Below are 22,323 nucleotides of genomic sequence, written 5' to 3' on the forward strand. Positions count from 1 at the left end.
CGCGGCCTAGGAGCCCGCAGGGTTCTCTCCCCACCATCCCCCTGACGCCCTTGGACCTGGCACTTGCACAGGGCCCAGCTGAGGGCAGACTCACGAGAAACACCTGCTGGACCAGGGCTGCGTGAGGGGCAGGGTTCACTGAGCGCCTGAGCTTCCTGCCACGGCCTGCCATGGGACACGTGCTGAGGCTGACCGCGCGGGGAGCACCCGTGGGACGAGCGGAAGCCTCAGAAACAAGCCCCTGGGTCCAGTTTACAGGACAGGAGGTGACCGCGCCCACGGTCTGACCTCCTTCCGCCTGTCCGCACCCGGGTCTGACCAACACCCCTCAACCCACTGGGTTCCCTGCCCCTGGGTGCCCAGAGCCCCCTCCCTGCCCCTGTGGCTGCACCGCGTGCAGCCCAGGGGCCCTGCAGGCTGGGGTGTCACCCCTGCTCGCCCGCACAGGCCTGGACTGTCAGTGAGCACAGTTCCAAAGTGCCCACCCTGGCTTTCTCCTCAACTGCCCAAGCCCCACCCACACCTGCAGCCCTGGACCCCCTCTTCCCCCTCCTGTTCTCCCTGCCCCAGCTCTAACCCCCTTCCAAGGGGCACAGAACACCGCTTCCAGAGGAATCTCTCGCACGTGCACAGTCTGGCACTCAGCAAGCACTCGATAAATGCTTGCAAAACAAGTGAAAAAGCAAAGGAAGAGAGCGGGAGATAGCAGCACACTGGGGACGCGGGTTCCTGGGAAGATGGGCTCCTTTCCGTGCAGTGAGATCCAGCTCTGTCCTGGGGGCAGCAGAGGAAGGCAGGGACTCCACCCTGTTCCGTAGGCCCCGTGAGGGACGGGACGTGGTCGTTTTCCTTTCCCTGCTACCTCCTGGCATCACATACAGTGCTTGAGACGTGGAAAACGCTCGATAAATACTGATCAAATGAATGGATAAGCCAACCAACGGCCCCTGCAAGAGGCTCCTGGCTTCACCAGAAACGCAGCCCCCCAGCCCCCCACTTCAAGCCTCAGGGTGTGGCCCCTGAGAGCCGGCCTCCCCTGGTTCCAGCTCCCCGTGCCTCCCCATCCCCTCCCTCGCCCAAGGGCTCAGCCTGCTGGTTCCTGGGGAGCTGGCTCGCCTCGGCCTTGACTCCTGCTGGCCCTGCCTCTGCTGTGTGCCCCAGGCCACGTGACTCCTCATCTCCCTCTCTGGAGGAGCCCTGACACCCGCTTCGAGATGCCACAGAAGCGTCCCACCTTCTCCAAGAAGCCCTGCCTGGCACGGCGTGAGTCTGCACTGCCCTGGAACGGCCCCCTCTTTCTTGGTGTCCCCCGTTTGGAAGGACAGGCTCTGCTCATTGACCCCAACGCTCTTTTTTTTTTTTTTAACTCAGCCATCAACGCAAGCCTAAGAGAGCCAGAACTGCCCCACTCACCTCTGTCCTTTCCCCCCCACCTCTCACCCACCGCCACCACCTGCAGACCCTGGGAGTGAAGGCCTCCCCACAGTACGTGTGCCCTCGGCACTTACACTGCTGCCCTCCTCTCGCCCACAGTGACCGCCTGCATCCCATACATCCCACAGTCTGTGGTCCCCAGAGCAAACCCTGCTGCACCCCTGACCAAACCCAAGTACCCCAACCCACTGTGGTGGGCTAGTGTCTAATTCCCCTCTGCTTCCGGGCAGAGGGCCCCCGTAATCAGTGGTGGTTAAGTGAATAAATGTGCGTGAGCAGGCTGGACTTTCCGTCACCCTCATCCCCAGCACTCCTGGTTGCAGACTCTCCCCACCTCCCCCCATCCCTTCAGATCAGCCAAGTGGAGCCTGTGCTATCTCCTCTTCTGCCCCTCTGTCCACTGAGTCCCAGCTGGCCCTTCTTCCAGGTCAATCACTGGGCAGCACGTGAGGGGACCTAAACCATGACCCGCAGAGGCTGAGAACGAAAGGAAAGAGGACAGGACAACGGAATTCACGGAGGACTTTCCACCAGGTGCAGCACACCCTTAACAAAGACAAAACCGCAACAGAGGCTCTGAAAGGTATTTTCATCCCAACTTCCTGCAACCTATCTCAGAGGACATTGGGAAAACTGGATACAAACGCTTAAAATAAGAAACACCAAAAACATAAGCAATTGCAGTAGGTCTAATTTTCATTGCAAGAGAATATTTAGTCAATAAACAGTCACCATTCAGAGCGGCACCTGCAGTTAGGGTTACGAGGTACCAGGCCGCGAATTTATCCAGACTCGTCAGCGAGCAAGAGTTTTAACTACTGAAAGTCAGAACCAATTCAGAGTAAACTCTCAGGGGTCCTTAGTAACTCAGCTCCAAAAATAAGACAAAAAGGAAAGGGGAAGAAAGCTGTCAATAAACTATTCTGAAATTCTCAGCAGGGCCAAGCTCGCTTCTGACACGGACTCAGGTGAAGCACCAGCACCCGAGCTTCCCCAGAAGCCTCCACGACGGGCAGCTCAGCGCTAGGGGTGAGCAAGCCACAACTCCAGCCTCCCTCACACAGACACAAGCTGTTTCTAATGTCGTGGCTACTGACATTTAAAAAGAAATCCTCAAACATATTTCCCTGCTTGGACCCTCAGGGTTGAAATAATTTTCTATGCTGGAACTTTTCTATACCACAGGTTTGGAAATACCACAAAGATTTAAAAACCAATCAAATCAGAGAAAAAGAATACAGCTGTCATAACTTATGACCTATCCTCATCTTCTGCCAGCCTTGTCAAACCAAGCTTGAAACCAAGCAAGGGTGGGAAATGCCACCTTGGCCCTGGCAAAGGCCCAGATCACCACGGCACAGACAGGGCACGTGACAGGGCCGGGAGCCTGGCCAGGCCAGGGGAGCCCGTCCTCGCAGGAGGAAGATGCACGGGCAGGTAGGCCCGGGGGGACTTACCGAGAGCAGCTTCCACGTGATGGCACGGACGGGCTTCGGGATCCCGGACCAGCTCAACTTCCGCAATTCTTCTGTTGACAAAAAAGAGACAGGCAAGAACAGGGTTACAAACAGCAAGCAAACCTTCCACTGTGGGGTAACGTCCTCCACCAGTTACTAGGGGGCAAAGAGCCCCGGAAATGAAACCACACTGAACCTAAATGATAAAAATGCCAGATACTGACTGTTCTCAACAGACGAAAGAAGTTTCCACTCTATTCAAGCAAAGCTAAATGTGACCTGTTTACATTTAAATCTTAGCACGTGTTTGCTAAACACACCCCAGTGATCCTGGAGCCACCGAGACAGGTGAGGTCCAGAGGACTCGGCTTCCTTCCACCCCTCCTTCCTTCCCACCCTCTTCCTTCCCTCTCTCTCTCTCTCACTCCCTCCCCCTCCCAACTTCACATCTTTCTTTCATCCCATGTCACTCTCACCACTTACAGTTTAAGAAGACCTACGTGAGGTGTTTTTCCCAGGACTGGTTTTGAAAGACATTCCTTCATGGAGATACGCTTGTGTCTACACAGCACTGATAAGGATGTAGCGTATCACACACACCAAGGACAATCAAGTTTAAAGAGTACAAGTCACTGCTGCCCTAACAAACACCTACGGGGGCGGGGTGGGGGGGGGGGCGTCACAGAGGGGCGGGGCTGGCAGGGGCAGAGGAGGCTGGACGAAGGGCAGGATGGGGCACAGCCTGGGACAAGGATAAGGGCCCCTGAATTCTGTCTGACCTGGGTCTCCTCCAGTGTCTCCATCACATGCCCTGAACGGCTAGAGAACACATTTCAATTTGTAGATAGATAACAGTCAATGCCACGGAAACTGAAGTAATTATTTCTTTCCTTTAAGTTAGGAGTCCACCATTAGGTCCTCCACCTAACAGTTCAGAGCTAATGATTAATACTAGGAATAAAAGAAATGATTAAAGAGAAGACTTTGGTAATATAATCAACAAAATACAAAGTCCTGGCATCTAATCTTTTTCCAATTACTAAAGTCTAAGTAAAATAAGTACAGAATAATTGGGCAATGTTACCAGCGATAACTTACATTTTACGGCAATCTCAGAAAATATCAAATCTTCCCCAGTTCCCTAAGGATATTATGAAAAGCAGGAACACCAATAACGCAATGTTTACCAATCATGTTCCCAGGGCCCCTCTGACTGCGTGAACCTGGCTTTCTGATGATCGTTTATGAAGAAAGCCGAGAGAAATCTCAGTCGTTAATGTTCTCTCTCTTCATGAAAGAAACTCATAAAAATGATACCTTAAATAGACAGCATGAGACACAGTTCTGACGTTGTGTGAGCTCTGGTGTCTAAAAGAAGCTTTCATATATATTATTTGATCCTCCAAACAGCTTGAGTTCATTAGGGCCGCAATCCTACAAGGTGAATGAGGAACAGTCTCAGAGAGGTTAGGTGACTTGGCCGTGGCGGCACAGGAACCAAGTGACCTTCACGCCCCGGAGTCCTTCCCCACGATTAACTTCCATTACTAAGAAGGTTTCTTGGAACACAGACAAGATCAAAACCTTAGATCAAGACACAACTGGATATCCAAAGAACAGCAGACACTAGTAGGATTTACTCCAGGAATGAAAGGATGGTTCCGCAGCAGGAAATCTCATATTATAACTTTATTATGGTGTTGGAATGAGTGGACGGGAGAAGTAACAGAACTGCTCTGACAGATGCCAGGTGTGGACTTTCACCCCGGGGGCCCATTTGCCCCTTCCACCTTTCCAGGAGAATCCTGATTATGCAAAGTGACCACTCCCAGCAGCCCAGGGGAGGCTGAACCCGCCTGCCTCACTCTAAACTTAGACTGGGTGGGCTGGTATGGAGCTAAGCCACGCCCTCACCGGTGACTGATTCGGCAACGGGCCTGGGACCCTATGTGAACCACTGAGAAGAGAGAGCAAATTAGCTGGGGGCTTCTGAGAAAGCTCCTCCTGGCTCTTGGGAAATGTGTCGGAGGTAACCCTCTCTTGCCTCCTCTGAATGTTGCTCAGGTCAGAGGTCAGGCTGAGGACTGCGACAGCCACCTAGAATCCAACCAGCCTGAGGACGAAGCCAGCAGAGAGGTCGGCAGCACCAGGAGACAGGCAGGAACCAGGGTTCTGAGTTCAGCAAGATGGGCAGATGCAAGGGACAAAAATCAATAGCTTGTCACCACTGACAAAACAAATAGAAAACTGGGCAGTCACAACCTTAACAAGAAATACACAACACCATATGAAGAAAACTATAGGGGTTTTACTTAAAGACATAAAGAAACAGAGGAAAACACTGAGCTCAATGACTGACATTAACAAGTATTTAAGGAACACATCCACGGGGGCAGGCACGAGGACAGCGGTAGGGGAATTACTCAAGTGACCACCACACAGCCCCCAGGCACAGGGAACTCACCTCCCACTCCAAGGTCATGGCAAATGTAAAATCACGAGTGGATAAAGTGCTTAAAAGACGAGGTGAAAAGCACAATGAAGTCCTCAGTGGGAAGGTGTACCCAGTTGGGGAGGTCTCCTTGAGGACATGAGATCTGAACTAAGACCTAGAGACACGGAGAGATCACCTGAGAGAAGAGGGGGCCGGATGCGGAATATTCTGGGCCCAGGGAACAGCTTATGCAAAGCCTTGACCACAGTGGAAAAAGGATCAGAGGGGCCAGTGGCCCCAAAGAGCCCACTTAAGGGGCTGCTTAGGAAGCCCAAGGCAGAGGTGATGGTGGCTAGGATGGTGACAGTGAGAGAAGGGCAGTGACCAAAGAGAAATTTAGGAGATAAAAACAAGAAGACACAGAAGACTGGATCTAAGACTCAAAATTACAATGCTGTCAACTGTCCATCTTTAAGTTCGAAGCAAAGCCAATTCAAATTCCAACAGGATAGACTGCATGTAAGTTTCAGGATAGACGGAAACGTAATTAGCTGACCTGAAGTTCATCTGGAGGAACAAATGCGTAAGTGCAGCCAATAAAATTTCCAAAAAGAATAACGTAAAAAAATTTGCATTAACGGATAAGAAAATGTATACTAGGACTACAGTAATTAAGACATAAGGATTCTACGAGCAAAGCTAAAATGAAGAGAGAGAGAAGTATAACAGAATAAGTGGTTCACATCAAACCTGTATTTAGTTGTGATAAAAAGAGCATTTCAAAGCAAGGGGCCCACCAACTAATGACGTCCCAACAATATAGTATACAATACTATACAATATAGTATCTATTTTCAGAGAAGTAAGTTAGAACATATATCTTACCACACAAAAATATATTTCCAGACGATTAAAGATCCAAAGATCTAAATGCAACATGTGTATAAAGGAATGATTTTTAAAATACAAGAAAATATAAGAGAATATCTTGCTGTCTGTGGGATGGGAAAAAGGTCTTCCGAAGCAAGACACAAATCTCAGAGACTATAAATAAAAAGCTTAACAAATTAACTATATAAAAGTTTAAAATGACTGTGCAGTGAAAGAAGCTACATTAAAAAAAAACAAATGACAGATCTGAAAAATACACATGCAACATAAAATATTAAAAGGTTAACATCACTAATATGTAAAGAACACATAAAAAAGAGTGATCAACCTACAGAAAAATGGAAAATGCACAAGAGACAGAAATGGCTAATAAATGTACAAAACTAGGCACGTAACCTTAATGGTGATCAAAGAACTAACTACATTATTAAAACAAGACACTTGTCCAAAGTTAGAATCTTAAATAATGCCCAATATTGATGAGATTCTGGGTAAACGGCCACTCTCTTATAGTTTGGTAAGAGTGTATATTGATATAATTTTTTTGTTGGTCAAATTTTAATGGTGTATAATGCTTGAGCAGCAACTTCACTTGAAGAAACCTATTCGACAAGGATGTCTGCAAAGGTACACAAGGATTATACACACGGCGTTAGCATCTGAGTACAATCATAACAGAAAATTAGAAACAAAGTGTCTATTAATAGAGAGATGATTAAAAACCCTGTTACGTCCCCACTGGATGACAATGTTGCCATAGAAAAGAATGGGTATCGTTTTGTGGGTGGATATAGAATAAACTTCTCTAAATTATGAAAAAAGAACAACAGAGAAGAGAATGTAGCCGCACTGAGTATTTCTGCCAGCACACACAGGAATCAAGAAGCACAGCCAGACTTGGGGAGGGGTTCAGGGAGCGGGCTCAAGGGTGCTGAAGACCTACCTTTCATTGTCTACCCTGCTGTGTTTCTACAAAGTTCCTGTCCATCTCCACCTTTACCTCCAACTTTTCAAAATCCACCCAGCCTTCCAGGCCCAGCTCAGCCTCTTCCAGATCTAGGACACCTTCCTGACGACTCCAGCCCTCACTCACTTCCCTCTTCTGTGAGTGCCACCTGGAGCCCAGAGCCCAGAGCCCGCCCACCTTCAGGGCCACGCCAGGAGCATCAGTCTCACCTCCTAGAGGGGGCTTATGAGTTCCTGGAGGTCAGTCCCCATGATTTTCCTGCTTGTCTGTCCTGATGCAGTGCCTTGCGATTGCTTGGCAGTAAGTACTGGAGAGATGCAAGACCAATTCCTCCCTCCAGCCCTTCAGAGGTGTTTCTTTTTTCTTTATTTTGGGGGGGGGGGGGGGGGGGCAGGTGTCACATTTTTAATTGAAGTGTAATTTATACACAATAAAAGAATGAACATAGCCCCCCAACAAGACTGAGAACACTCCTCTCACCCTCTTCTAGTACCTCCTTGCCCCCACTCTGAGCTAACCCCTTTCTGATATCTATCACCATAGATTAGCTCTGCCTGTCCTTAAAGTTCACGTAAATACTACACACGGGATGCCCTCATTTGTGTCCTACCTCTCTGCTCATAATGTGTCTGTCAGAGTCATGCGTGTAGCAGTAGTTCCTTCTTTACAAGCAGCGACAGTATTCTTTGCTGTGAATATATCACCATCTGTTTAGGTACCCACCTGCTCACAGATGCCTGGGTTATTTACAAGCTTTCCTCCGTGAAAAAGCCGCTATGCACGTTCCTGTGGGTACCTGCTTTATGGGTGGATGTTTCCAATTCTATCAGGCAAATATGAAGCAGTGGAACTGCTGGGTCACAGGACAGATACACCTTTAACCTTATTTTAAAAAACTGCCATGTGGTTCTCCTAAGTGGTTGTACCATTTTACACTTTCCACCATTAATGTATGAAAGTTTTCACTGCTCCAGTCCTGGTCAAAATTTAGTGTTACGTCGGTCTTTAATTTTCGTCATTCTACTAAATGTTAAATGGTATCTCATTACAGTTTTAATTAGCCATTCTGTGATAAGTAATGCTGTTGCACGTTGAACCGATTTTCACGTGCTTTCTGGCCATTTTTATACCTTTTATGAAGTTTATATTGAAATCTTTTACCCATCTTTTTATTGGGTTGTTCATAATAATTTTATTATTGATTCATGGGTCTGTTTCTAATGATTGATTTTTCTTCTGATTCTAGGTCATATTTTCCTATTTCCTTGCATGCTGGGTTTTTGTTTTTGTTTTTGAATGCCAGATGTGTCAGTTATCAATTTATTGCCTCTCTGATCATGGAACTGGGTCTCAGAAATATTTCTCCTTGGTCAGCTGGCACGCCGCTCTCCTTTTCAGCAGAGGGTGAAGGAAGGACCATCGAGGAGCAAGGGCTGCTCTGGTCCAGGTTCTCCAGGCTCCTGCAGAGGGTGGTCCCCAGCTCCCTTTAGCTCTCGCCTCCCCCTGAGGCTTTCTCCCGCACTTAGGCCCTGCAGAGCGTGTTTTCTCCAGCACGCGGGCCCTGAGCACACAGGGTTTCTCCCACGTTCAGCTACTGGCCAGAGCGACTTCCCAGTCCCAGAACCGGCAGCAAGTGATGGCCAGCAACACCCCACAGCCGACGCCTACGTGAGCTCTGGTGGTTGTTTGACTGACTGCTTTCTGGGGACTCTTTCCCTGCCTCACGGAATCTCACCCCACCCGTGAACAGATCGGCACTCGGCCAAGGACCTGGAGGGACGCTGTGCCGACACCTGGGCTCTACCTCTAGCTATTCTCTCCTGTCCAGCACTCTGCTCCACACGCTCTGTCTCGGCCTCTGGGAACCCCCTTTCCTGAGTCCTCAACTCGGCAAGACCGCCAGGTTCAGCTGCGCTGCAGCCTGCAAACTGCCCCCAACTGTAAACAGGAGCAAATGTAAAGCTCACCTTGCTGTTCCCCTTCGTTCAGGGACACAGTCCTGCATCACCTGTTCCACAAGGTCCCAAGGCAGCTATATCAAGTACTGGGGGCAGTTTTCCAGTTGTTACAACAGGGGAGCAATTCCTTTGACAGCTAGTCCTCCACGGGTTGAAGCAAAAGTCAACTTACTAACATATTTTAAAGACATCTTTGTCTAGTCATCAGGAATATTGGTCTCTAGTTTCTTTTTCTCACAATGCCTTTGTAAGGTTTCAGTATCGGGGCTACACCACCTTAATATGAGCTGAGACGTGTGTTCTCTCTCTTCTGAAAGGAAAGACTTTCTGGAGAATCAGTATTATTTCCTCCTGAGATAGGGTTCACTGGAAAAGCCATTTGACCCTGACACTTTCCTCATGTGCAGGTTTTTTTAATTACAAATTTACGTTTTAAACTGATATGAGAGTTTCCAATTGCCTCTTGCATCTGTTTTGTTAGGCCATGTTCCTCAAGGAATATGTCCATTTCATGTACATTCTTTAATTTATTGGCATAAAGTTGTCATCAGTATCCACTTATTTTTTAGTGTCTGTAGGGTCTGTAGTGATGTTTCCTCTTTCATATCTGACACTGGTAATTCGTGTTTTCTCTCTTTTTCCATTGGTCAAGTCTAACTACAAGTTTTTATTGATCTTTTCAAAAAACAAATTTTAGATTTTCTTGATTCTTGCTCTTGTTTGTACATTTTTCAGTTTACTGATTTCCACCTTTATTTTATTTCCCTTCTTTTATTTTGGTTTTGTTTAATTCCTTCCTCTTTTCCTAGCTTCTTTTTTTTTTTCTTTTTTTTTTCTCTTCTCCCCCTTCCTCCCACCCCACCCTCCTCCTAGCTTCTTAAGGTAGAAGCTTTGATCATTGATTTGAACCCTTATTCTTTTCTAACATAGGCATTTAAAGGTATAAATTTCCCTCCAAGCATTGTTTTAGTTGTATCATATACATTTTTATATGTATTGTCATTATCATTCAGTTTGAAACGTTTTCTAATTTTCCCTGTGATTTCTTTGATCCATGAGTTATTTAGAAGTATGTTGATAAATTTCCAAATATTTGAGGATTTCCTGGGTATCACAGTAGACTGCTTTCTAATTTAAGGATTTGGTCAGATGAACTTGGTGTTATTTCAGTCCTTTGATATTTATCACGACCTGTTTTGGCAGCGCATATGGTCTACTTGGTGAACGTGCCATATGTCCTCGCAAAGGATGAGCATCTTCAGCTGGTGGATGTGGTATCTACACACCAGTGAGATGCAGCTGGGTGACAGCACTATTCATACTCCCTTTACTGATTTTTATATCTACCTATTCTATCAATTACTCAGGAAGGGGTGTTAAAATTTCTGCCTAGATTGGAAATTGGTCTATTTCTTTCTTTATTCTTGTCAATGTTTGCTTCACGCATTATGAAGCTGTGTTATTAGGTACACACACATTTAGGAAAGGTACCTCTACTTAACGAGTTGAACCTCTTATCGTTATAAAACATCCCTCTTTGTCTTAATAAAACTCTTTGTCTTGATGTTTATTTCTTCTGGTATTATTATAAGCAAATTAGTTTTCTTATGATTAGTGCTTCCCTGGCATATCTTTTTCCATCTTTTATTTCAACTGCCTGAGTCTTAACGTTTACAGCGTGGTTTTGGCTTTTCTTTCAGCTCTCTGTCGCCATACTTCTTAGAATCAGACTGCAAAATCACTAGCTGTCTAAGACAGAAAACTAAAATGTAAGAAATATTTTAATAAGCAGAAAATGAATGAGAAACAAATAGCATTTTTTCTACAATAGTGCATATGCTTTCTAAAAAATAAAATTTGGAAACATTTTTATGAAAACAGCACCAATATCACAACTCCATACTCATCTGTACTTTGAGTCTTTCCTTCTCAATAAAATTCCCACCTGGGAAATTGACATTGCAAACAGTCCATGACGAAAGGAAGCAGAGAGGTATAGAGCAACAAATGCTAGTTGTGGACTCAGTGGACCTGGGGTTCAAGGCCCAGCGTGGCCAACGAGAATCTGTATGACCTTGGTCAGTACTCTTAATCTCTCCTGAGCCCCAGTTTCTTCCTCTAAAACTTACAGCAAGATAAAAATACCTTCCTTGCTTAAATCACAGAATTTCTGTAAGAGACAATACGTGAGAAAGCACTGTGACATACTATACAAACGCAAGAACATGATTCTGTTACGCTTACTGATGGAATTATTTGGCTGGTTGGGCTGTGAACCCAAACCGTGCAGCCACCGGGACTCATTCGTTCTAATTGGATGTAAAATACCACATTTGAGACTGAACCAGAAATCTGTCACAAAAGGGTGTATGCAAGGAACTCCTATTATAAGTACCTTTTTTTTTTTCTGAAAAGCCAGGAATAACAGAAAAGTCAACCCCTATTTTTTTCTAATCCTCATTTCTTTTAAACTGGCTTTAATTCTTATTTTTTAAAACTCTGGCAGTACTGAAATCTGGGACAAAAATAAGAAATGCATGTATATCACAATCGCCTAGGCTCTTGCTTGAATCTAGTCCAGAAGCTGAGCTGTCACCAGCATCAGAAGGCCCTGCAGAACAAGTACGTCTCTTGTTCCTGAAAGCCACGGTTCGGGAGAGTCTCATAAATCAGCAATCTGACCAGCGCTTATTGAGCACCCCTTTGTGTAAGCTGCCCTTGGGGCCAAAGCCACTTCCACGCTCGCCCTGCTCCGAGCCCATCACACACGTTGACTTACCCAGTCTGTGAACACCGATCGACTCTGAAGGAGCCTCGGAGGTTACGATTAGACCCAGTTCCTACCCTCCAGTGGCTCACCGGAAGGAGGGAGGGAAAGTCTAACAGCGCAGGTGTTTAGGGATGCTGCACAAGAAAGGTGCGTGGGTGATGCGGGACACCGGAGTAGAGGTGGGCTCCTCCCTGAAGAAGGGGGACACAGGGAAGATGCCCAGTGAGCTGCTGCTTGAGAGGCACCTTGAAGCCAACTCAAAACCTGGAAGATTCATCTCTGCCCCCCACCCCTGACCTCATCAACACAACAGGAAAGGAACAATGTCATAAACAAGAACGAGGGCATCAAGGAGGAGACGAGAGCAGACAAGAAATGTCAACAAAAATCTGGAAGCTGGAACGTGGATGAGAGAGAGGGAGCTGACTCGGCAGAGTGGTGAAGAGACTCAAACCTGCTGCCTGAGAAGGGGAGGCCCATCCATGGCAGAGAACTCCAGAGGCCCGGCGGCAGGTGGACCACTTCCAAGGCACGGGGGGCAGCCAGACCCCCGGAGCCACGCAGGAATCCCCACCTCCCGCACAGAGAAACAACTCTAGGGTAAAGCAGAAGTCACACACGGCAGGCACCGGTGGCTCAGTCCTGAACCCGAGTTCCAGCCACAGGAGCACGATGGACCCCCATTTCCCAAACACTGTGACATGAGCTACACTGAGAGGGTGGGGAACGAGAAGAGGGAAGGGAACCATGAGAGGTAACCTCTCTGCGTCCAGAGGAAGGAGGCAATAAATATAGCTAGACTGTAAAAATCTGCAGAATTTGCAGAGTGTTTAGAAACAGAAAGGCAAGACATACCAAGACATAGAGTGACAGCCCACGGGGATGGGATGCAGGGGGAGGAAGGCTGGGGGCCGAGGGCTGCTGCTGTCAGTCTTGTATTACTGCTTCGTTTTTCAGACCAGGTACATGGGTTGCTTTGACAGAAAGAAAACTAACTGAGTAAGGTGTATGCCAAGGGGCCCAGAGCACTGCAGCTGGAGGAAGCCACCCACCCAAAAGCACGGTGGAGTGGACTATAGAGCAACTCCACAGAACTGTACGTAGCTCGGCACGACGCACCCACCCAGGGGGAGGGTGCGAGGGGGCGCCAGCGAGAAATCAGGCTGGAGAGGGAAGCAGGGCCTGGATCGTACAGGGAAGGCTGGGACAGCGTGCCACCACCTGGATTTACACTCAGCGGAGCTGAGGGGCCGGCGTGGGCGGGGGAGAGGGGCAGGGAGTGTTAAGCAAAGACTGCGAAGGTGTTGTGACCAATGTGGGTTTCCTAAGCAGAAGCACCGGTATTTGGAGCGAACGCTGCAGGGCTTGCTGGGTGACTAGGGAGCTAGAGGAAGAGCACAGGGACCCCTTCCAGATGTGAGGGGCACAGCAGCCAGCGGACCAGCCAAAGGATGAGCCCGGATCCAGCTGCCCCTGCGTCCTGCTCACTGCCCAGTCACCCCATGGCCACCCCACACCCAGTGCGCCAGGCTTTGCGCTGGAACGGAGGCGGGAATCCATCAGGCTGGTGCACCCTGCAGCACTCGCTTTGGAACACCGCTGCACCCCACGAGAACCCCCAAACGGGGGGATGGCTGCCCCTGGAAGCAGCTCACGGCCACCCCACCACCCTCAGGCTTTCAAAGTCAGGTAGGTAACTTTCCAGGGAAGCCTGCTTCTCTTCTCAGGTGAAAATACAGAGAAATGGAAAACTTCCTAGCCACCGACACGTCAATGATGTGTCACACGGTGGCCCTCGCCACTCTGTGTAAGGGGAAGAAGCCTGGACGGGAGAGGAAAAAGTGCGGCAGGCCTGAGAAAGACGCCTGTCCCGTTCCTGCCTGGCCTTTGGCAAATTGGAACAAGGCTTCCCTTCCACAGACAGAGCTAGGAGGGTGATGGAGCTAAAGGATCCTTCTGGAAGGTGTTTCTGCAGGACCCTGGGGCCCAAACTGCAGTTGGGGACGGTGAGCGCTGCACTCCCTGAGCCCTCAGGAGCAGCTTCAGTCCGTTTGGCATCTGAGGAGGAGACGAGCGGCAAGGATGCCCAACTGCTTGGCAGCTCTTCTCAGTGTTCCGGGATTTTCACCCTGATGACCCTTAACTGCTGCAATTCACATAATAAAGTTTCGCAAAATAACTTCTCTAGCTATAACTTTTTCTTTTATCTAAAGGGTTTTCCTCCAGACACGGAAGGCGTGTGCGTTTAGAGGCATCAGAACCGGCAGAAATGGACAGACGCTCCTCTTGGGGACACAGAGCTGAGCCCAGGGAGAGGGGAATACAGGGAGGAGAGGCAGCCAGGGCTCAGGACCTGAGGCGAGTCCTGCACAGTCTAGATGCCAGGCCAGGAAAGGCTCTGCACAGCGAGGTCACTTGAAAGGTGGGGTGAGGTCCAGCAGACAGACAGACAGACAGAGGGAAAGGCCTTCCCCACAGGGAGCATCTGAACCAAGGCCTGCGGGCTGGGGGCAGCAGGGTCCAGGAGGGGCCCTGAAAGAAAACCTGGAGGGACACAGTCGGGGCCGACCACATGAAGGACAGCAATGCTTTTATTTATTTATTATTTTTTTTAATCTATTTTATTTTATTTATTTATTTTTGGCTGCGTTGGGTCTTCATTGCAGTGCGCAGGCTTCCCATTGCAGTGGCTTTTCTTGTTGCGGAGCATAGGCTCTAGGCATGCAGCTTCAGTAGTTGTGGCTCACAGGCTCTAGAGCACAGGCTCAGTAGTTGTGGCGCACGGGCTTAGTTGCTCCATGGCACGTGGGATCTTCCCAGACCAGGGCTCGAACCTGTGTCCCCTGCACTGGCAGGCAGATTCTTAACCACTGCACCAACAGGGAAGCCCAGCAATGCTTTTATTTTGTATAAAATTACCTAACCTGACTTATGGGGCTGTAACTAACTCCCAACCAGGATAGGAAGCGCAGGTGGAGGGGCAGATACAGATTCCTGGGCCTTGAGTGGCTTCTGAGTGGGGAGGTCTCCCCTCCGCTCCTGACCACAGAGCAGGGACACCCCCCAGCAGGCGCCGTGTCTGAGGCTGCGACTTCACCAGAAAGGATTTAATGACCACACGAGAGAAGCTGGACCACCCGCTCCCACAGTCCTGAGAGTCCTGCAAAAGGGGGAGAGGGCCACCCCCGCCGCCAGAGTTTCCCGCCATTTCCTTTGCTCACAGACATAAAGACCTGAAGCCACTGGCAAGAAAACACACGGCGAGGCCTTCCGAGCTCCAGACTCTGGCTGCCCCGCTGCATTTCACAACCCGGAAAGAGAAATGTTTTGAAAAGAATGAAAAGACTGAGATGCGTTTTATCGTAGAAACTGTGCTACAATTAACCGCTAAGTCATTCTACATGAGATCAACCACATTCCTAAAAATTAAGTTTATCACCTGCTTTCAAATCTCCCTCCACCAAAAAGAGCTGCTCACAACAGCTGCTCGCAACGTCCCCACAAGGGAAACCAAGACTCACACCCCCCTTCCCCCTTGTACCACGCACTGTAACCCCAGTTACCTCCACACAAACCATTCATGCGCTTTACAAACAGCCAAATAACGCATCTCCTGTTCGCTGCTTAACTCACAGGTGCTCTAGGAAATCCCTCCCTCGCACCATTTTACAACGAATCTCCAGGAAGCATTGCATTCACTAGATGAAACTGGCCGTGTCATCAGCAGAAAGGACACGCAGGACTGTGCGTATTCGAACCACACAGGAAGCTGGCAATCTTATTTTTTTCCTTGTCATTTGTTTTTGTTTTGCTTGATTTTGCTAGTTTTAACACAGTCACTCACTCGTATCACAAGCAGGAGTCTTCTTTCCTCTTCCTTTCCTTTTCCTTTTTTTATTATAATTTACCACCATGAATATACCTGATTTGTTCATAGAGGGGAAAACAAATCCTAGTAAAACAGAAGTCACTTTGCCAGCAATGACAGGAAAACAGCTCTACCCTCCATGGTAGGTGTCCTGCTTCTCCTCGGCCCTCCCATCTGGAAAGTTCGAGGCCACCTCCACCCGGCCCCTACCAGCTGCCACAGGAAACAGCCCAACCAGCCAAAGCCAGCTTCCCTGCTGACCCCTTTGTTCAGCCTGGTCCTTGTGGCAATCAACTAGAAAAAAATGGGCAGTATCAAGAGACTTGGATGTCAATGATAAAAGGACAAATAACCCAGTTAAAAATAGGCCAAAGGATCTTAATAGATATGTCTTCAAAGAAGAGATACATATGGCCAATACGCACATGAAAAGATGCTCAAAATCATTAGCCGCCAGGGAAATCGAAACCACAACCAGGTGCCACTTCACACCCACTCGGATGCCTAGAATAAACAATGTAGAAAAACTGGAGCTTCTGTGATAACCTATATGAGAAAAAAGTCTAAGAAAGAATGAACATGTGTATATGTATAACTGAACCACTTCGCTGTACACCTGAAACTAACACAACGCTGTCAATCAACTATCCTCCAATAAAATTTTTAAAAAAGGGGGCTTCTCTGGTGGCGCAGTGGTTGAGAGTCCGCCTGCCGATGCAGGGGACACGGGTTCGTGCCCCGGTCCGGGAGGATCCCACATGCCGCGGAGCGGCTGGACCCGTGAGCCACGGACCCGTGAGCCATGGCCGCTGAGCCTGCGCGTCCGGAGCCTGTGCTCTGCAACGGGAGAGGCCACAACAGTGAGAGGCCCGAGTACCGCAAAAAAAAAAAAAAAAAAATTAAAAAAAAAGAAAAGAGGAAAACTGGAGCCCTCATCTAATGCTGAGGGGAATGTAAAATGCTGCAGCCCCTTTGGAAAACAGGCTGGCAGTTCCTTAAAAAGTTAAACAGAGTTGCCACGTGACTCAGCAATCCCACTCCTAGGTATTTCACCCAGATGAAAACATACCCACATAAAAACACATACGTACATAAGTGTTCATGGCAGCGCTACTTATAACAGCCAGAAAGTGGAAACACTCCAAATATCCATCAACTGATGAATGGATAAATAACATGCGGCCCATCCATACAATGGAAGATTACTTGGCCCAAAAATGACCCAAGGATACACGCTACAACACAGATGAAGCTTGGAAACATTTCAATAAGTGAAAGAAGCCGTTCTCAAAAGACCACACAGTGTATGACTCCATTGTGTGACATGTCCAGAATAGGCAAATCCACAGAGATCGAAGATTAACGGATGCCTAGGGCTGAGGGGAGGGAGGCTGCAGGATGGGCAGTGACCGCTTAACAGGCCCAGGGTTTCTCTTTGAGCTCTGAAATGTACTAGTGACAGCTACACAACCCTACAAACATACTAAAAACCACTGAGTTGGACACTTAAATGGTGAATTGTATGGCATGTGGATTATATCTCGGTAAAGACGTTTTCCAAAAGTCCTGGATAAGGAATTTTTAAAGGCTATATAAGCCTAACTGCCTTCTAAGGCGGAAGGATCCAGGCAAGGGGGGCCCTTTGTTTCACGGAACATAATGATGGACCTTGGTGTGCAGAGTTTTGATCAGAGCTGAGGAGGCTGAATGGTGCTGCACAGGGGAAGGAGGCGCTTGGATTTGGAAGAGCTCCCCACCCCCAAGATGACAGGATGGTGCGGAGCGATGAGAGCCCTCCCAGGGACCCCCAACCTTCATTAAAGGAACTAAGAACCCGGCAAAGCCCCGCTCAGCCGGATGTGCTGCTCCGGATGTGTTCGTGGCTGGAGAGGCCCGCAGACGGACCCAGACCAAGGCGCCCACTCTGAGGACGCCACAACCCAGAGACGCCCAGGGAGCCCTGCGCGTGCGCGCGGGCAGCCACGGGGGCCCAGGGAACGCTTCATCCTGCACCAAGCACACAGGGCTGAGGGCAGGTTTACGACTCGATGTCGTGGAGACAGACACCTCCAGCTCACAGCCAGCCTCGCTGAAAATGCTCACGCCCTCTGAGCCAGTCATTTCACTTCCGGGAATCTGTCCCAAAGAAACATTCCAAAATGTAAACATTTCTATGCATAAAGATGGTCACTGTGGCGTTATTTACATGTTAAAAGAAAAGGTATGATCTCAATGTCTAATAATAGGGAACTGACTAAATGAGAGTTATATCCATTCCCTACTAACAGGAAATCAAGAAGTACACCCACAGTGCTCTGGGGAAAACTCTGGTGTTTCAAAGCCTACAGCAGGGAAAGCGCAGTGCACTCTTCTGCCCGTCCTATGACCAGCCCTCCACCCACACCCCAGCCCTTGACAGAGAACCCCAGTCATCTGCCCGTCACTTCACAAGGTCTAATTACACTGTTTTCCCTTCAATACCATTGATCCCACAGCCAACGCTGCGTGGCATTTAATTAAAGGAAAGGCTACTGCTATTTCATGTTAAATATCTAAACCCTTTCAAACAAGTTACAAGCTTGAGCTTCTTTGCTTTGCTTTCCAGGACTCGATGAAGACGGACCCTTAGTCTCCTATGATTTCTGCAGTAAGAAATACACATACAGGACTTCCCTGGTGGTGCAGTGGTTAAGAATACGCCCCCCAATGCAGGGGTCACGGGTTCAAGCCCCGGTCCTGGAAGATCCCACATGCCACGGAGCAACTAAGCCCGTGCGCCACAACTACTGAGCCTGTGCTCTAGAGCCCGTGAGCCACAACTACTGAGCCCACGTGCCACAACTACTGAAGCCCGCGCGCCTACAGCCCGTGCTCCGCAACAGGAGAAGCCACCGCAATGAGAAGCCCACGCACCACAACGAAGAGTAGCCCCCGCTCGCCACAACTAGGGAAAGCCCGCGCACGCGGCAACGAAGACCCAATGCAGCCAAAAGTAAGTAAATAAGTAAACAAATTTAGGAAGGAAGGGAGGAAATAAACATACGTACACATGCAGCGGGCCTGAGCTGCACACCTTCTGGGGTTATCAGTGTTTGCTGATAACAGTCCCTGGCAGCCAGCTTCTCACAGGCCAAGTCTGTTAAGGGGTCAGCAAGTACAGCCGTTCTGACGCTATGATACCTGAGTGTCAATGGGGGCAGCCACACAACAGCCCCCAAGAGAGCTCTCTGCCACATCCGTGTGTCTGGTTAGGACCCTGAGGTCATCACGACCTCTTCCGGTCCCTGCTCTCCTGCACTTGCTCAGCACCCATCACTCTGGAGAAGCTCCCAAGACCAAACACCCCCCGGGAAGTGCAGAGCAGAGAGGAACCATCTCCCAGCTCTCTCCTGAGGGACCCCCCTCCCCCACTGTGACCCCGAAGGCCAGCGAGCACGCTGCTAGATGCCACATGCGACTCAGGAACCCAGCACGGGAAGCCGGCTGGAAGGCTGCAGACAGCCTTGTCAGAGATAAGCTCAATTAATTTTAGGTAAGTGTGCGATGTAACTACGAAGGCAAAGCAACATAATCCCACAGTCCCCTGCGCATCATTTCACACGTAAGCACAGAGAAGGAAGGCTCAGTGGCAATGAGAGGAAAACCCAGGGACAGTTAGGAACTGACCGTTTCTGCTCCAGGCTACGGGTCCACACCCACGTGGCACAGCCAGGCTCGCTTCATCGTCCCGGAGCCACCAGGGTGCTTTCGGCTGGAACACCACCTATCCTCGGTGTCTCCCCAGCAGTCCACTGTCATCCACAGAACCGCTTCCCTGGCTCCCAGCCTGCCCCGCCACTTCCACCCCACCACAGCGATCACCCCCTTCCCTCTCCGAGTGCACACTTCTGTTGGTGCCAACACAAACTGTTTCTGGTTCCAGTCTGTCTGTGCCCTGACCAGGGGCTCCCCGAGGACAGGGACTGTGTCTTACATATCCCTGTACCCCTAACTCCTGGCATCATGGCTGCACAGACAAGGTGCTAAAGAGGTAACTGACAATATGAAACCCTACACCTGCCAAGGGAGATGGGCAGGAAATAAGGGCTCTGGGCAAGTCTAAAGAGCCGTGGCTGTGGGCTCGTCACCATTCACACACTGGAACCCATGCTCTTCATAACATATAGGTAGGGTGGCTGTATGATACACTGTTTAGACACCTGGGGAAATAATTAATACTAATGCCAAGACAACAGGGTAAACCAGTACCTGGGCCTGTGATCAACCTGTACCCAAGGGCACTGCCTTGGGCACTCTGTGTGGCAGAAGGATGAGAAGGTATCCTGGGACACTGAGATCAAAGAAAATATGCAGAAAGACACATTCCAGACAAGGAAGAATATGTGAACTACTGTTCACTGTTATTACTTAACTATCATAATAGTTACTACACTGCTATCTGTTGTGCCATCAGATTATTTTATACTTTAGTATATACTTTAATCATCACTATTCACAAGTATTAGATAAAGGTTAACAACAGTTCAGGATCGGTAGGTTCCTATGTCTAGAGGGAGCAGAAGGTTGAACAAGTAATTAAGAGTCTGATTACGAAGGGCGTTACATACCAGGAGTCTGATATTTGTCCTGGAAGCAGCAGGGAGCTGTTAGAGCTGAGGAGAAAGCTGTGTTGCAGATTGATTCACCTGCTAGTACACGGAACGTGTTATAGGAGAAGAGAGACACAAAGAGACTAGTTGGAAGCTCCGTCGATGGATGAGCAGAAATAATAAAGGTCTGAACCAGGGCAGGACCGTCAAAGACAGAAAGGAAAGAAGGAAGGGAACAACACAAGAACATTTTGAAAGAACAAGAACACATAGGCTTCAGCAATAACCAGATATCAAGACAGAGAGGCAAAGATTTGACAATGACCCCCAAATCTTACCCTGAGTAAAAGAGATAATCACAGAGTTACAACTGTGATTTAAACAGGAAGTGGAGAGGGGTAGTTAGCCTAGCGGAGGAGGAGAGGAGAAATGGGACAAGGATCAGGAGAGCAGTCATGTACAACAAACCCACAGCTAACACCATACTCAATGGTGGAAAGCTGAAAGCACTTCCTCTAAGATCAGGAACAAGACAGGAATGCCCACTCTTGTCACTTTTATTCAACACAGTACTGGAAGTCCTAGCCACAGCAATCAGAGAAGAAAAAGAAATAAAAGGAATCCAAATTGGAAAGGAAGAAGTAACTGCCACTGTTTGCAGATGACATGATACTACACATAGAGAATCCTCAAATCGCCACCAGAAAACTGCTAGAGCCCATCAATGAATTCTGTAAAGTTGCAGGATACAAAATTAATATACAGAAATATACCACACTTCTATACACTAAAACAGACTATCAGAAAGAGAAATTAAGGAAGCAATCCCACTTACTGTCACATCAAAATAAAATACCTACGAATAAACCTACCTAAGGAGGCAAAACACCTGTACTCAGAAAGCTGTAAGACACTGATGAAAAAAACTGAAGATGACACAAACAGACAGAAAGGTATACTGTGTTCTTGGATTGGAAAAATTAATATCATTAAAATGATCATACTACCCAAAGCAATCTACAGATTCAATGCAATCCCTATCAAAATATCAATGACATTTTTCACAGACGTATATCAAATAATTTTAAAATTTGTATGGAAACACAGAAGACCCCGAATAGCCAAAGCAATCTTGAGAAGGAAGAACAGAGCTGGAGGAATCGCCCTCCCTAACTTCAGACTATACTACAAAGCTACAGTAATCAAACCAGTATGGTACTGGCACAAAAACAGACACATAGATCAATGGAACAGAATAAAGAGCCCAGAAATGAACCCACACACTTATGGTCAATTAATCTGTGACAAAGGAGGCAAGAATATACAGTGGAGAAAAGACAGTCTCTTCAATAAGTGGTTCTGGGAAAACTGGACAGCTACAGGTAAAAGAATGAAATTAGAACATTCTCTAACACCACATATAAAAATAAATTCAAAATGGATTAAAGACCTAAATGTAAGAACGAACCATAGAACTCCTAGAGGAAAAACATAGGCATAACACCTTTTGACGTAAATCATAACAGTATTTTTTGGTCTGTCTCTTAAAGCAAAGAAAACAAAAGCAAAAATAAACAAAGGGACCTCCTAAGCTTAAAAGCTTGTTTGTGCACAGGGACTTCCCTGGTGGCACCGTGGTTAAGAATCCGCCTGCCAGTGTAGGGGACACGGTTCGAGCCCTGGTCTGGGAAGATCCCACATGCCGCGGAGCAACTAAGCCCGTGCGCCACAACTACTGAGCCTGCGCTCCACAGCCTGCGAGCCACAATGACTGAGCCCACGTGCCACAACTACTGAAGCCCACGCGCCTAGAGCCCATGCTCTGCAACAAGAGAAGCCACCGCAATAAGAAGCCCGCGCACTGCAACAAAGAGTAGCCCCCACTCGCCGCAACTACAGAGAGCCCAGTGCAGCAACGAAGACCCAACACAGCCAAAAATTAATTAATTAATTAA

General features: G+C 48.2%; 1 protein-coding gene across 3 annotated transcripts in view; it reads right to left on the bottom strand.

The window, feature by feature from the left end:
* TBC1D22A (TBC1 domain family member 22A) overlaps window positions 1–22,323 on the bottom strand; it is a 326,523-nt gene that overhangs the window by 223,471 nt on the left and 80,729 nt on the right. For all 3 annotated transcript variants that reach the window (XM_032646231.1, XM_032646232.1, XM_032646233.1), the window contains exon 5: window positions 2,892–2,962. In XM_032646231.1, the coding sequence (XP_032502122.1) occupies window positions 2,892–2,962 (71 nt within the window). The remainder of the gene's footprint in view (window positions 1–2,891; window positions 2,963–22,323) is intronic.

This window comes from Phocoena sinus, chromosome 10, assembly GCF_008692025.1.
Source record: "Phocoena sinus isolate mPhoSin1 chromosome 10, mPhoSin1.pri, whole genome shotgun sequence".
In the NCBI taxonomy this organism is placed as follows: domain Eukaryota; kingdom Metazoa; phylum Chordata; class Mammalia; order Artiodactyla; family Phocoenidae; genus Phocoena; species Phocoena sinus.